Raw genomic sequence first — 13,859 nt, 5'->3', positions numbered from 1 at the left:
GGGAGGGCAGGCACCGTGTCCAGGAGAATCTGAATCAGTTTCCCCTTCCCTGCTGGTCTCCCGTCTCCCAGCTCTCACTTCCTCTGTCCTGCATCATGAGGGCCTAAGGCATGGCCTGGTTTGGAGGTTACTTTGTCAGAAGTGCCCTGGAGCTTGTTTGATTTATTTATACTTTTTTTTGGTAGTGATTGTCGAGGCTCAAGCCCTGTGGAAGAGAGGAAAGAGGACTGTCCCGATGGATGATGATGAGCCACAATTATGCGTGCTTTGGCGCTCGCAGGGTGCTTAACGCTTGTCACTCCCTGTGCTTTCCCCACAGCCCTGGGAGGTGAGGTAGGGGGCAGGATGCTTCTCTCTATCAAGCAGACACTGAAGTGCCACGGCTCACTCCACTCTGCCTGTGAGAGGCCGGTTGTCTTTAAGGTCTTGCACGTGTGCCTTTGCAGGATCTGGAGCCTGGTGTGAGGGTTGACCCCACAGAGGCAAATCTCAGGTTTCCCTGAGGACTTAGCAATGAGATCGCTGATCACAGCGTCTTTTCTAAGGGGAATGGGTCAGGTCACGTGGAGGAGACTAGTCACAGAGATGATGTGCATGTGTGGGAATGATTATTAGGCGCTGATTCAGATTCAGAGGGTAAGAAGCGTTAAGAGGACGGATAGTTATGATATGTTTTAAGTTTAGTGCAGGTTATAAAATCGAATGTACATTTTGATTCCAGGTCTTTAAATTATACAAAGAAAAAAACCCTGAAAACAAAAATCCTAGTAGAGACGTGACGTCGGGAGTAACTGCTGTTTGTTCTTTGTGATTTTCATGCATTTTCTTAACTTGGCAGGCTTTCATGGTAGGAACGATTCCCAGCAGTGCTTCAAGGAAACAGGAACAGGGAGAAGAAGTGATGTGCTCAAGGCGGGTCAGGTTTTCGGGCCAGTTTCTGTCACACTGTTGAGTTGTGCTGTTGTCAGAAAAGAAGTGGCTGTGGGAGAGTAGGTGAGCAGGCAGGCAGGGCTGTTTCCAAGGAAACCTGACTTCAAAGGTGTGTGGCCTGGGATGCGGCCCATGGCCGTGGCTGCCTACCCTGAGGTGGCCAGTGCTGGGGAGGTGAAGCTGCAGCGACTGCTCTGCCTGTCTCCAGGGCCGGAGTGGACTCAGGCCCTCGTGATGGGCCTGCATGGTCAGGCGGGACCACATACTTCCCTGCACAAGGCTCTGCCCCTCCTGGAGTCCTGCGCTTGGCTCTTACACGTGGATCGCGTCCTGACGGTGGGCGGCCTTCAGAGCAGCATTTGGTCAGGAAGGTGGTGGGACCCATGTCAGATGACGGAGCAGGAGGTGCTTTAACTGGAGATGAGCCAGACTCAAACATGGAGGGCGGGTCTGAGGAAGAGGGGGAGGGAACGAGGTGGCCGAGCGCCGTGCGGCCGCCTCACCTTAAGAGGGAGAAGCTTCCTCCCTGTGATGAATGCCGAGCTCAGGGTCCCAGTGAGAGCTTCCAGGAGCAAGCTTGTCCTCAGAAATTCAAACCCTACACAACTGAGAGCTGTCTGTCCGCGAGGTGGCCTCCTTTGGGTGAGAGGCTTTCTGGCTGCGAAGGTGCCACGAGGCGACGTGCTCTTTGAAGCTGTGTGACCCTACCTCCTCCTGCCCCTCTGGTCCCTTTTGTCGTCTCTTTCCCAAACCCACAACTGCATCTTATAGCCAGAAAACCCAGTGGCTGGCGCGGTCCCCCTTTGCTGCCTTTTTTGGAGGTGAGAAGCCCAGCATGGCTGCCAAGTTTATCCTGGGTTTCTGCCTCCCAAGCTTGGGATGTGGAAGGGTGGACAGGACCAAAACCTCACCCTTGGACTGTAGGGATGGGCAGGCATTCCCAGGAGAGGACGGGCTGTTCTGACTGCTGATGGGGGTGTGTTAGCTGCGACTGGGTGGAAGAACTCAGGTGCAGGGCCTCTGCCGGCATCAGGAGAGTAGAGGCTGCAGCCCAGTCAGGGTCCAAGCAGTGCCCTGTGTACACGGTCGTGACGCGGGGGAAGAGCTGTGAATCACTCTGAGGCATGGCGAGAGGTTACAGATGGGACCAGCGATTACTTCCCCTTGGGGTCAGAGCCAGTGGGTTGCTTCTGCACTTGGGCGTGTATAAAGGTGTTGGGGTTAAATACATTTTAAATAACACAAATAGAAAACACCTGATTATACAAGTTCCTAAAACTGTCTGATGGGAACTTGCTCATCTTTGATACCTAACAATCTCTCGAGCAGGGACATCAGGTATGTAGATGGACTTGGCCAGAGCCTCTGATAACGCTGACTTCTACAGAGTTCACCTTAGAGAGGACTCTGCCTGGTGGGCCCTGTGGTGGGACAGGGCCTGGGGCACAGGGTAGAAATGTAGATGCTCAGGGCTCAGACCCACTGTGTTAGAAATGCAGAATCGCAGCTCTACCCAGCCATAGAATTAAACAGTTCTCCAGTTGGTCCGTATGCACATTAAACTTTGAAAAATACTATGTTCCATCATGTGATGCTGACGACATCATCTGGATTTCCTAAGCAGGGTCCTGAGATGGTGTGTGATTGTCTGTGGGATTAGGGCATCAAGAATGACTATGAAGCTGAACTGGGTTTCCCCCTCCTCCACCTACCCACACCGGGGTCCCCCCAGACTGCTGAGAACCTAGCTCACCATGCAGTCACGTTTCTAAAGTACCTGCTTCTAGGAAGCTGTGCTCTGTCTCGTGTGTGCCATCTATCAGCAGCCTGTGTTCTCACCTCATGTGATCTCTCATGGGACGTGCTGTGCTCCAACGCAGGCTGTGGATGTCACCAGCTGAAGTTCTTCAAGATTGCTTCCCCACTCTGTCTCCTGGCCCCAGTGTCACACCTGAGGCTCTCCACCTTGTATTTTTTAAAAAGCTTTTAACCCTGTCCTAATGGGAGAAGCCTAGAAATGCTTTCTTAATCCAAAAGAATCGTTCAGCAAATATCCTTTTGAAGGTTCCATTTCAGGAAATTAGGACAAAGACAGAGACAATTAAAATGTCATTCAGAGCCGATCCAGTTGAGGTCAACACTCACATCCTCAAACTAATGAAGCAAGAATGTACAGTGCTGACAGCCCTGTGCTTTAAAACAATAAAACAAAAAACCACAGTAGGATTTTCTTAAGCATAGTAATTCAGTACGATTTCTTATTCTCAAGAGAGTTTAAATAAATTTGTGTGTAGGTAAGAACTTGAAATTAAGCAAGTTACCCAAAGTAAGAGGTTGAATTTTTCTTAAAAAGTATCACAGAACTTGGGCTAGGGTTGTGGTTCAGTGGTAGAGCACTAGTCTAGCGTGTGCAAGGCCCTGAGTTCGATCCTCAGCACCACATAAAAATAAATAAATGAAATAAAGATATATAACCACAGAAGTTGATGCCTTTGCTGGTGTCCGGCTCCTTGGCCATCCTCTGTTGGGGCCACATAGTCCTTTGGTGTAAGAAACTATGTAGGGGGGAGTCAAAAGCAGGGACACTCTCTGCAGGAGCGAGAGGGGTGTGGGGCGTTCCCCATCCTTCTCAGCTCCTGTGCATATGGATGTCCCCTGTAGAGACAGAGCTAAGAGCACAGGGACAGAGGTGCATTGGAGGAGGCCAGTGGTCCTCTCCAGGAATGTGCCAGTGCTCATCCCTGTTGGTGTGCATTTCCAGCTGCCAGAGGATGGTGCGCTGGCCCATGCAGAAGAGGCTGAGCCAGGGACGGCCTTTCCTCCACCAGGGACTGTGGCCTTCATGGGAGCTCGCCCGCTTTCCTCCTTGATGGAGATTACCCTTGGGCTCTGGAGGGGCCGCCTTCCAACTGTCTCCATCTGTCGGAGAGCCTGTGGTCATGATGGGAGAGTCCAGCCAGAGTCCTCCTGCTGTCCTGGTGCATCAGCCTCCAGGGACCCAGGGCCAGGACAGGCGGACTGCTGGGGAGGGCTCTCACTGCCCAGCGAGGGCTGATTGAGGATTTCAAGGTGTCTGGAGGCTGTCACTGGGGGCTTCCGGTGTACTTTAAGGAGAATGGAGCCAGTTGAGCTAAGAAGAGGTTATTGCTGCGGTTACAGCATTGTCACTTCAGAACTGGGGCCCTTAGAGGCTTCTCCTTCAGCACTTTATGTCCTCAAAGTCAATGGCCTCAGGCCTCAAGTCAGTGGCTGGTGAGCATCCGCCCAGCTTGCAGCCTTCCCAGGCCTTGCTGTGGAAGCACAGGACCCTCCTCATCCTGGGGTGCTGCTGCCCAGAGGGAGGAAGGCAGCACTGCGTCAGAGACCAGGCGTGGCAGACAGGTGGTGCCCAGGTCTGCGAGGCCCCATGGGGAGTGACAGGGACGTGACCGAGGCCAGACTCTGGGTCTGCTTGTGCAGGAACTCAGTGAGTTGGCAGAAGGACGTTTGTGCCCCAGCTCTGGGCCTAAGGGCTGACTGGGGGCTGCTGTGACTGTCCAGAGGTGTCTGCGCTGGCCTGACAAACCACATGGAGAGGATCCCAAAGTTCAGGATCCGTCACAGAGAGTCACTGAAGGGCCCAGCATGCTGCTGGAGGAAGGCTGCCCGACTACGTGGAAGTTCTGCTCATTCCTATCTGCTGTTCCTGCACAGAGTGCTGCACATGGCACTATGTACAACTAATATGCCACGTGATTTAGACTTCTGAGAGCCAGAATCACGCTTCCAGCAGAAGGGAAATGGTCCAAGTCATGGAGAACAAATGATCAGAATAGACATCAAGTTAAGACCAAAAATTTAAAAAGTCTACCCATCCTGAGAGTGGAAGGCCGACTGCCTGCCCTGAGTAACTCCGTGGTGGATAGAAGAGAAGTTCTCCGGTGGTACATGAACCTGAGTTGTTCCATCTTGTAAAGCTATAGTTTGCCATGAGCGACTCTGTTTTGAGTACAAGAGCCAAGGTGGAATGACTCCATAGCTTGTTTACACAAGTGAACAACTGTCATCTGTCCAGAGCAGCCATGCATAAAGGGATAAGTAGCTTACTTTGCCAGTAATCAAAGTTGCCAAATCATATCAGGAACACCAGTCTCTGGAGCTTATCAGCCTCACCAGATGCAGCCTCCTTCCCTAAGACCCATTAGAGGGGGAACCCCCCAGGACTGGATATGGCAGCACCCTGACCCTGTCACCTGGACATGCACTGGAACCTGGCCCAGGACAATCACCACAGGGATAGCCCTGGGGACTTGGGACATGATGAGCATCCTGTGGTTTCACCCTTCCTCTGTCTCCCGAGATGTGCACCTGCGTGAATGCGCGTATGTGAGGGCTACAGCCTCTCACCTCAGACAGCAGGAAGAGGCTGTGCCTGGTTCTGCCCTTCCCCGCGTGTCAGGCTGTGGGTGTAGCTGACCTCATTCCCCCAGTTGTAAAACGGGAGTGGAGATAGGTGCACTCTGGTCTGGAAGGGCCTGAGGTGGTGCGGGAAGTGTGCGTCAAAGCTGGGTCTGAGGACTAGCTGGAGTCACCTGCCCGGGGGGACATCATTTCATCAGTAGTTAGCACTGGGTTGGAGAAGTGGGAAAAGGGAAGCCCTTTGTTATTTGTTGACGGTTAGCATTGAGAAACTCATAATGTACATGTTATTAACACATGCCACACACCCTGCATGCCAGGTGCACTGTGTTATAGTTGTATTTGGCTATCATACTAATTTTTCCTTGGTTTCTGAAGCATGATCAGTTTATAAAAATCAGTTTATAAAATTTTTTCCTGTAGCTGCTTGGTAGGAGATCCAAAATCACCGGTTCTGTTCACGTGAGCTGTCCGAGAGGGAAATGTTCATTTTTTTTTTGAGAGAGAATTTATTTCTACATTGGTATTTTTCTTATATTAGGGAATGAAACTTACACATCCTCGTGTTATTGTGTGTTTGCAGTGGTCTCGAGGCCGCTGTCAAGCACTGTGGGCAGGTGGGGTCATCATTCCAGTTCCCTCCTAGGAGGAGAGATGAGCCCAGGACGGTCCTGAGTTCGAGACTCCGCCTCCCTGCCAGCGTCCTGAGGCCTAGGAAAGGGAGGGCTGCCCAGGCGAGGGCTGATGTCCTGCTGTGACTTGAGGTCACCATTTCCCTGTGAGACAGCGCTTCACAAATGTGTCTCTGGAGGGAGGGGTAGAAGAGGCAGATCTGGACTGGTTTCTTGCAGAACCAGATTTATTTTCATTTTGAAAACAATAAGCAAAAAGAGACCCCAGGATGGTGACAAAACACTGCTTACTATTCTGAGAAAACTAAAGAGAGGTACAGTTAGAACCAGGTGGTCAATGCACGTGTGTATGCTCATGCACATAGCGTGCTCATGCATGCCTTTGGTGTACAGTGCACACGCACATGTGTGTGCAAGGTGACAGTGGTAGCACATACGGACGTGTGCCCTCTCTGGATTCTTGATGGATCTAAGTACTTGGTTTAAGACTGACATCTGGCTTGAATCCATTCATGAGGAGGGCATGCATGTTGCTGGGGTACGGCTGGCCCCTAGGGGGGCAGGGCTGAGTCAGGAGACACTGGGCTGGCCAATGCCCGGGGCTCAGGAGCAGGGGGACCAGTGTCTGCCTGCAACATGTCTTTCTCTTGATGATCTGTGGTTACCGTTACTCTTAGGAGGTGGCTGGTATTACAAAGAAATAATTTTAGAGCAAATAACACACATAAATTAGCAGTCAAGTTAGTGCATTGACCGGCGGAACGAAACCGGCATCGCACCGGCGACTTGGATAAGAAACCACTTGCAACGTGGCTGCTGTCCTCACCCTCTCCAGGAGTGGGAGGTCTTTTTGAAGTACACGGTTGTCAGTTCCCAGAAAGAGTCACAATTTGGTGGGTGCTGCCGACTGCCTGCTGTTCCATGGTCAGGAGTCAAAGGTTTATTGCAGAGCACATCTCGTCTGGTCACGTCTAGTGGTCTGCCGGGGTTAGGGGGTGACAGGAAGCAGCGGCAGGCTCTGTCCCTGTGCCTGTTCTAGCAGTGCGCTGTCACCTGCCATTGCCATAGGGAACTGGAACTCTGGAAGGTGAGTCCTGGCCGGAGCTCTGCGTCTGCCCTGCTCCCCCAGGTCTGGGCACTGGTGTGGGCTGATGATGCTGCAGTTGAGTGGCCACTCTCTCGGCCAGGACATGGAACAGTGCTGCGACGGCATGGCTGAACTTCCCACATGGCCACATCCTGTGTACTTCCAGTCCCGTCCTGAACCTCTGCGCACCTGGGCTGGGGAGAGGTGGGAGGTAGCCAGTGGCTGTGCCTGGGGGACTGCAGTTAGGGGTGACTTGGGGGTCAGGAGGGAGAGGATGATCTGTAGGCATCGACTCATCTGGCCTCAGTTTCACGGCTCAAGCTGCGGAGGCCAGATGAGCCACATGCCTTCCTCAGGCCTCCTCTCCCCCTCTCCGTCTGCGGTGCCAGGCTTTGCTGCCACCATCCCATTCTCTCATCACATTGGTTGGCACAGAGGCTGGTCCGGCGAAGGAAGATGTCCTGGGAGTGAGACGGGAGTGGGAGGAAGGACAAGGTCAGGTCCTGGGTGAAGCAGGGGAAGCAGGTGTGCTGGGGTGGGATCAAGGCGTGAAACGCGGTCTTAGATGAGGTGACGTGGTTATTTCAGAAAAACGGCCTCTTAGAGGCTGCCGGGGTTGAGTCCAGGCTCTCTGGCTTCAAGAGTTTGCTCACTGGGGCTGGGTGGGTGGGGAGCGTCTCCCCTGGGTCTCGCCCGGACTCCTGAGGAGGAGAGAACCTGAGCAGCAGCCCCTACAAGCCACTGCCTTGTCCTTGGGGACAGTCATCAGGGTGGAAGGACATGTCCACTCTTATGAACTTTGGATACTCCTGTGCTCCTTTAGTTCTGGGTGTATTCAGTCTTACATCCTCTGCAAATCCTGGTTTTGCGTCTTCTCCACCCACATAGGTTTGAAGGGATCACACGCTGCCGCTGTGAGTATTTCAGACTCCTGAATGCGGAAGTCAATGGCGGGAATCTTTTAAGTCACTCTGGGTGGATTCCTTTGGAATTAACAACTTTCTTTTTCATTCGTTCATTTTCTCTCCAGCACCGGAGACACCGGGGTGGCCACAGAAGGAGCAAAGGATACAAAGAGAGATTCAGGGTTTCTTTCTTTTTTCTTTTTTACAGTTGTGACATTGCTTTATCAGTTTACTTTTTATGTCTCCACATTTTCATAAGCCAGGATTGAGATTTTACAATTAAGGGCTAAGTTTATTCAGTGAAAATGACAGTCCACAAATTACAGGGTTTATAGCCACACACCCCTTGGTCAGGAGAGGAAGACGTGTCCTAAATTGGTAATCCCAGTCCCGTGTGTCAGTCCTGAGGACGCCTCATAGAACTGGCCTCCTCCGCGCCCGTCAGGGCATCCACGGGGCCTTCTGGAAGGGTCTTGTGGATGCACAGGATCTTCCGGCTGGAGGGCAGGAGAGATGGCAGAGCTGCGGAGGCGAGCTTCCTTGGTTCTGTTTAAAGCACGGTGCTCGGAACACACCCGGTGTTTGCTGGCAGCCGGGGCAGGTCCTCCTCAGTGCTGACCGTGGGTTCCCATTTCTGGAAGTCTCCATGCTCACACCTTCGCCTGCTTGCTCAGTGTACCCAGGGAAGCTGTTCCTTGATGTCCTTTCTCTGTTCAAGATGTGCTCAACAGAGAGGAGGACTCAGCCTTTGCCACCGCCCCCCTGCTTTGAGCAGAGGCTTCACCACTGAGTCGGCTCCCTCTCTCCTCCGAGGCACCACGGGCACTTTGCTGGGTGGGGTGGAGGCATTTTGTGAGCAGCTCCGCGTCCTGTGCATCTTCTCTGGGGTCGTGGGCACCAGCATCGACTCCTTTTCGTTCATGCATTCCCCTGCCTCTCTTCCATCTGTGCCCATGCTGGGCGCTTTTCCCCTGAGAGCATGGTGGCCTCTGCCTGGCCCATGGCCTCCTCTTCCCCCTGCTCAGTCCTTTCTCTTCTCTGTGGTGGACGCCATTGCCCACCCTCAGCTCCGCTGTGAGCCCTGCGAGTCTCTCCCAGCTGGGGAGGCACCTGCGTGGATGGACAGGCCCATGGTGCCCCCTGCGGCCTAGCAGCCAGCTGTGCCACCGTCCTGTGGTGAGGTTGGCCCAGCACACCAGGGCTGTTCTCCTGGCTTCAGAGTGACCCTGCATCATCCGGAATGAACAGACCCGAGGAGCCTTCCTCGGGGCCCATGCCCTTCCCGAAGCTCCCGAGCACGAGGTGCGTGGCCCTCAAGGCCACAGTCTTTTCCTCTCACTGACCCCTTTCCTTCTCTCTTTTCTGCCCAGGCTGCCTGCTTGAGGATGGCCTTTGTGGATCGTCTGAGGCCTGTGTCAACGGTAAGTGAAGCTCCTGTGCCTCTGCGAAGGCTCTGGTCTGCGTCTCCTGCCCAGCAGGACTCCAGGAGGCCCGCCAGGCCTGGAGGAGGTGTGTGGAGTGTGAGGGGGAGAGACGGTGGGTGGAGTGCGTGGTGTATTCACCTGCAGATGTGCACGGGCCCAGGGTCTGCCTCAGGGACACGTTTTAGGGTGGCTCACGGGAAGCTCTGCAGCAGGAGGTGGGAGAGAGGCCCAGATGGGCAGGGAAATGGTGAGATGTGACCTGCCGGTGGCTGTTCTTCTTTTCACCCTCTTCACCCCTTGGCTGTCAGTTGATGAGTCTGAGTTCCTCTTCTGCCAGGCAGGAGCGGCCGGGAGCATGGTTTAAGTGGCTCAGGCCCCAGGCACAAGTCCTACCAAGAGCCAGCTCAGGGAGGGCTGGGTGAGTGGGTATCACAGGGTGGACGTGTGCAGAGGGCTCCTCTGGTTGGATGAGTGGCAAATTGGGGGCATTTTGCAGTGTGAACGTGGAAAGGAGGACGTGGAACCAGACCCCCACACACCAGTGTTCACAGCTACTTTTTCTGAGTGAGGCTGGTCCAGTGTCCCCAGGGAGCCACATGCAGGTTGATGAGCGGCGCACCCCTCCGGTCTCAGCTGGGTGCTCATGGTCTGTCTGTAGATTGGGAGAGGGGATCACTGCCAAGGTATGCAGCTGCCAGTTGCCATCAGGCCCAGGTGCCCCTCTGCACAAGCAGAGGTACCTGTGGGGGCACCTTACAGAGGAAGGCACCGGCGTTGAGCAGTGGCCTTGCAGGGCCTGTTCATGAGTCCAAGGCGAGCCCTTCCTTGAGCCCAGGTGTGAATTTACAGCTTTATGTAAATCCGCTTTGGGGTTCCGAAAGGCAAGAAAAAGCCACTCTGCACCCCGTGGTGGGCCCAGGCCTGGCCCTGGAGCAGGAGTGTCAGCTGGGAGATACGTGTGTTTGCCTGTTTGTCCTCGAGGCTCACATGGTGGCCAGAGGGAGGTCACCTGGAAATGGGGACAATGTACTGCGGACGGTGTGGAGCACTCTGCTTTGTGCGTTGTATTTTTGGCTGGGGGTGTTCAGTGACCTGGTTGGAGGGCAGGTAGAAGCTAGGTGGGTGGCAGGGTGGGAACAGGTGCTGGGCTCCTTAGGATGTACCTGATATAGCTTTTATTTGGAGGCAGAATTGAAAAATCATATTAAAAATGTTATCTGCCTGAACTCAACATTTTTACGATAAAGGAAGCAGGAGTGTGTGTGTTTGATCTACTTGGAGACATACTTAAACCAGCAGAATAAAAGCCACACCTCTGTGTTCCCTCCTCAACAGGAAGCAGGCCTGGGCACTGTGCTGTGAACCTCCTAGGCTTTTCTTCATGGCCCAGCTGCTTCCCTGACACAGAATTCTATCAATATCATATTAAGATCGGAGCTTTGCTTTGACAAGAGAAGCAGTTTGAGTGTAGATGCAAACATGCAGCTCTGTTGGTCTCAGCAGAGCACGTCTGCTGTCGCATTAATGCTCTCGTGGTCTGGAACACAGCAGAGTAAGCTGCCATCTCAGCCCCGGGAGTCTGCAGCCGCGGGGAGAGTACAGCCTTCTGCCTTAGCAGCCTGGATTTGTGGTTGTCATGGCGACGGCTGGTTGGGCAGACAGGTGTGGCCAGGCAGCCACAGTGAGGATGGTGCGGTGGTGTCCAGAGTGTTCTGCAGTGAGACACAGGCCTTTCTCTCCTCCTTCCCTTCCCTTCCCTGGGATCACAGGTAGAAATGTAAATCCCTATTATCTTATTGTGTTTTCAAAAAGCCCAATGGATCTTGTTAGTAAATATTAAAATGTCTGTGGTACTTTATACAGAAAACCAAAAGATAAACGTATTTACCAATTCATACCCATGAAGATGGCTATTATCAGAAAGCAGGAGAAACAAGGGTTGGCGTGGATCTGGGGAAGTTGGGACTGCAAGTCGGTGCAGTGCTGTGGAAGTCAGTCTGGCTGCTCCTTGGAAAGTTATAGACAGGTCTGCTCCAGGAGGCCCACTTCTGGACGCACACCCAGAGGGATCGAGACAGGGACTCGCAAAGCTGCTGGCTCACCCTGGTCACGGCAGCATTATCCGCAGGGTCTGAAAGTGTGAACCCTAGTGTCTGTGGGTGGATGGACACGTGGACACAGTGTGGCCCCTCAGTGCAGAGGAGCCTTAGTCACCCTAGAAAGCAAGGTCGCTGACACTGCGGCAGCTCAGATGGGGCTCGAGGCTGTGATGTGGGACAGTCAGGGAGGGTTCCACTCCCACGGAGTCCCTGGAGTTCACGGAGGAGACAGAGGGAGGTTGGCAGGTGCTGGTGGTGGGGACGGGAGATGGACTGTCGCTCATGGTACGGAGGTCCAGCTTGGGAAGGTGAAAGTCCTGGAGATGGACGGTGGCTGAGGTTGGACAATAATAGACCACTTAAAGATGGTTAGGCCGTCAGATCTCATGTCATTGTATATTATTTTACTTGAAAGTTGAAAAAGAAAGTAAACTGAAATGATTTTGGTCATTAGAGAAAAACTGTTTTGAAGGTGCATCTTAAGACAAAGCACTTTTATCAATCTGGGAAAGAGACTTCAGATGCAGTTAAAGCAGGCATCCCAAATGTTAGGAAAACAGGTCTCAGAGATTTTTAAAGTGGATCTGATTCCTTGGCAATAGCTGTCAATGGGACACATCCAAAAACAGGAATAGGTTTGCAAAGGTTAGACAAAGGTCATCCTCTGGCTGGGAGGGAAATAGTGTCGCACACTGCCCATGGGAACACTAGTCAGCCCGGCACATGGGGATCCGCCTACCAGACGTTCAGTGGCCTCGTGAGCTCTGCAGCTTGTGGCTTAGCCATTTGATTTATAAGGATAAACTCCAAGAAATAATCCATAGTTCAAAACACCAAAGAAACTTCCAGTGCACAGTGATATTTATATTATTTTTGAAAACAGAGAACATATCTGAAATACTAAAAATCAAAGGTTTATTTTTTTAGATGTTACATTCTTGATTCAAATATTAAAAAGGAAGTGTTCAAAAAGTTATTTGTAGCTGTTTTGGTTTGGATTTGAGGTGTGTGAGACAGTGCAGACATCTCCCCAGGTGAACGGTGAGATCGGGAGGGAGAGCATCAGTCCACAGAGGTGGTTACCAGGTGGTTCACTGCAGGCAGGTAGGGACGACTGGAGCAGGCGGGTCCTGGGGTGCGGTTTTGGGGAGTGGTGCTCACTGCCTCTCGTCCTGGTTGCCATCCTGAGCTGCTTTCCTCTGCCGTGCCCTTGCCCCAGGATGCCCTGCCTCCCCTCCTCTGCCGTGCCCTTGCCCCAGGACGCCCTGCCTCCCCTCGGGTCCAGAGCTGTGGAGTTGGCCACCAGGACTGACCCTCCTGAGCCAGGATGGACTTTTCCTCCTCCACCTGGTCCTTGTCAGGTCTTTGGGTGCAGCAGGGGGAAAGCTGACTAAACAATATCGTCAGAAAGCGCAGATGGTAGATGTGGAAGGAGAAGCTCAGGAAAACTGAATGTGCAACATGAAAGTTATGCAAACAGGAGTAGGGAAGAGGTAAGAGAAGGTCCCTGGGCTGGTGTGGTTCCTGGTGGAGTATTGCCTGGCACCAGGGTCTCCGGGTCACTCCCCAGCACGGTGCACACAGACGCCAGCTGGGAATGGTCGTCTCTGGGCGGTGACTTTATGTTTGTGAAACTTTTCATCTGAGCATGCGTCATTAAGAGAAGTGGTGAAGAGGCACCAAAGGAACCTGAGGAGAAAGTTTGATGCCTAAAGACAAGCACCTAGGAACGGAGAAGGGCCCGGTGCAGGAGGACACACAGGGGTGGCCTGGAACAACCTGCCCCACGCAGAGCTGGGACCTGTGGACTCCAGACGGAGGAAGTGAGAGGAGAGGGTCAGGTTCCCGTGGAGGGAGTAGAAAGCACAGTGGTAGGGGCGATGGACCACGTCCAGCCTGCTGGCTCTGGCTCCGTGGCCAAGGCTGCGACAACCCGCACAGCCCAGAGCCTGGCTCCGTGGGCTGTTTTGGGGCCCGGCAGTCCTTCCAGAGGTGGCAGAGTGTCAGCTTGTCGGGAGGCCCCAGGTCCACCCTGGTGGCAGGCCTTGAGCCTCTGCAGAGTGGGCAGCAGCATGGTCTCCCTCTCCCCTCTCCACTGGAAAGGGGAGGGCATCTCCAAGGACAGAGGTCCTCTTAGAGGGAATACTATCTGACCACAGGGAACGGTGCTGATTCTTACTTCCACATGGGTGACCCTCAGTACGTGCTGGGTCCCTGGATTCCATGTATGATGCTGTGTATTGGAAGTGTCTGGAAGGGACAAACACGGAGGCAGAGGTCACTGTGCAGTGGGGCCTGCAGGCCCAGCGTGGAAGCCTGCAGTCAGCATAAAGTGTGTGGTTGCCTGGAGCCAGAGGGGGGTGGTCAGGGGCCTGTTGAGTGGA

General features: G+C 53.4%; 1 protein-coding gene across 6 annotated transcripts in view; it reads left to right on the top strand.

Moving 5' to 3' along the window:
* Ptprn2 (protein tyrosine phosphatase receptor type N2) overlaps positions 1-13,859 on the top strand; it is an 875,713-nt gene that overhangs the window by 58,967 nt on the left and 802,887 nt on the right. For 3 of the 6 annotated variants that reach the window (XM_078040939.1, XM_078040941.1, XM_040291203.2), the window contains exon 2: positions 9,323-9,461. The exons of 1 other annotated variant lie outside the window; for it this stretch is intronic. In XM_078040939.1, the coding sequence (XP_077897065.1) occupies positions 9,338-9,461 (124 nt within the window). In that variant the 5' untranslated portion in view covers positions 9,323-9,337. The remainder of the gene's footprint in view (positions 1-9,322; positions 9,462-13,859) is intronic. 2 more of the 6 variants (XM_078040938.1, XM_078040937.1) reach the window with 1 other exon arrangement.

The sequence above is a fragment of the Ictidomys tridecemlineatus genome, chromosome 2, assembly GCF_052094955.1.
Source record: "Ictidomys tridecemlineatus isolate mIctTri1 chromosome 2, mIctTri1.hap1, whole genome shotgun sequence".
NCBI lineage: Eukaryota > Metazoa > Chordata > Mammalia > Rodentia > Sciuridae > Ictidomys > Ictidomys tridecemlineatus.
This window is presented reverse-complemented; position numbering and strand designations above follow the sequence as displayed.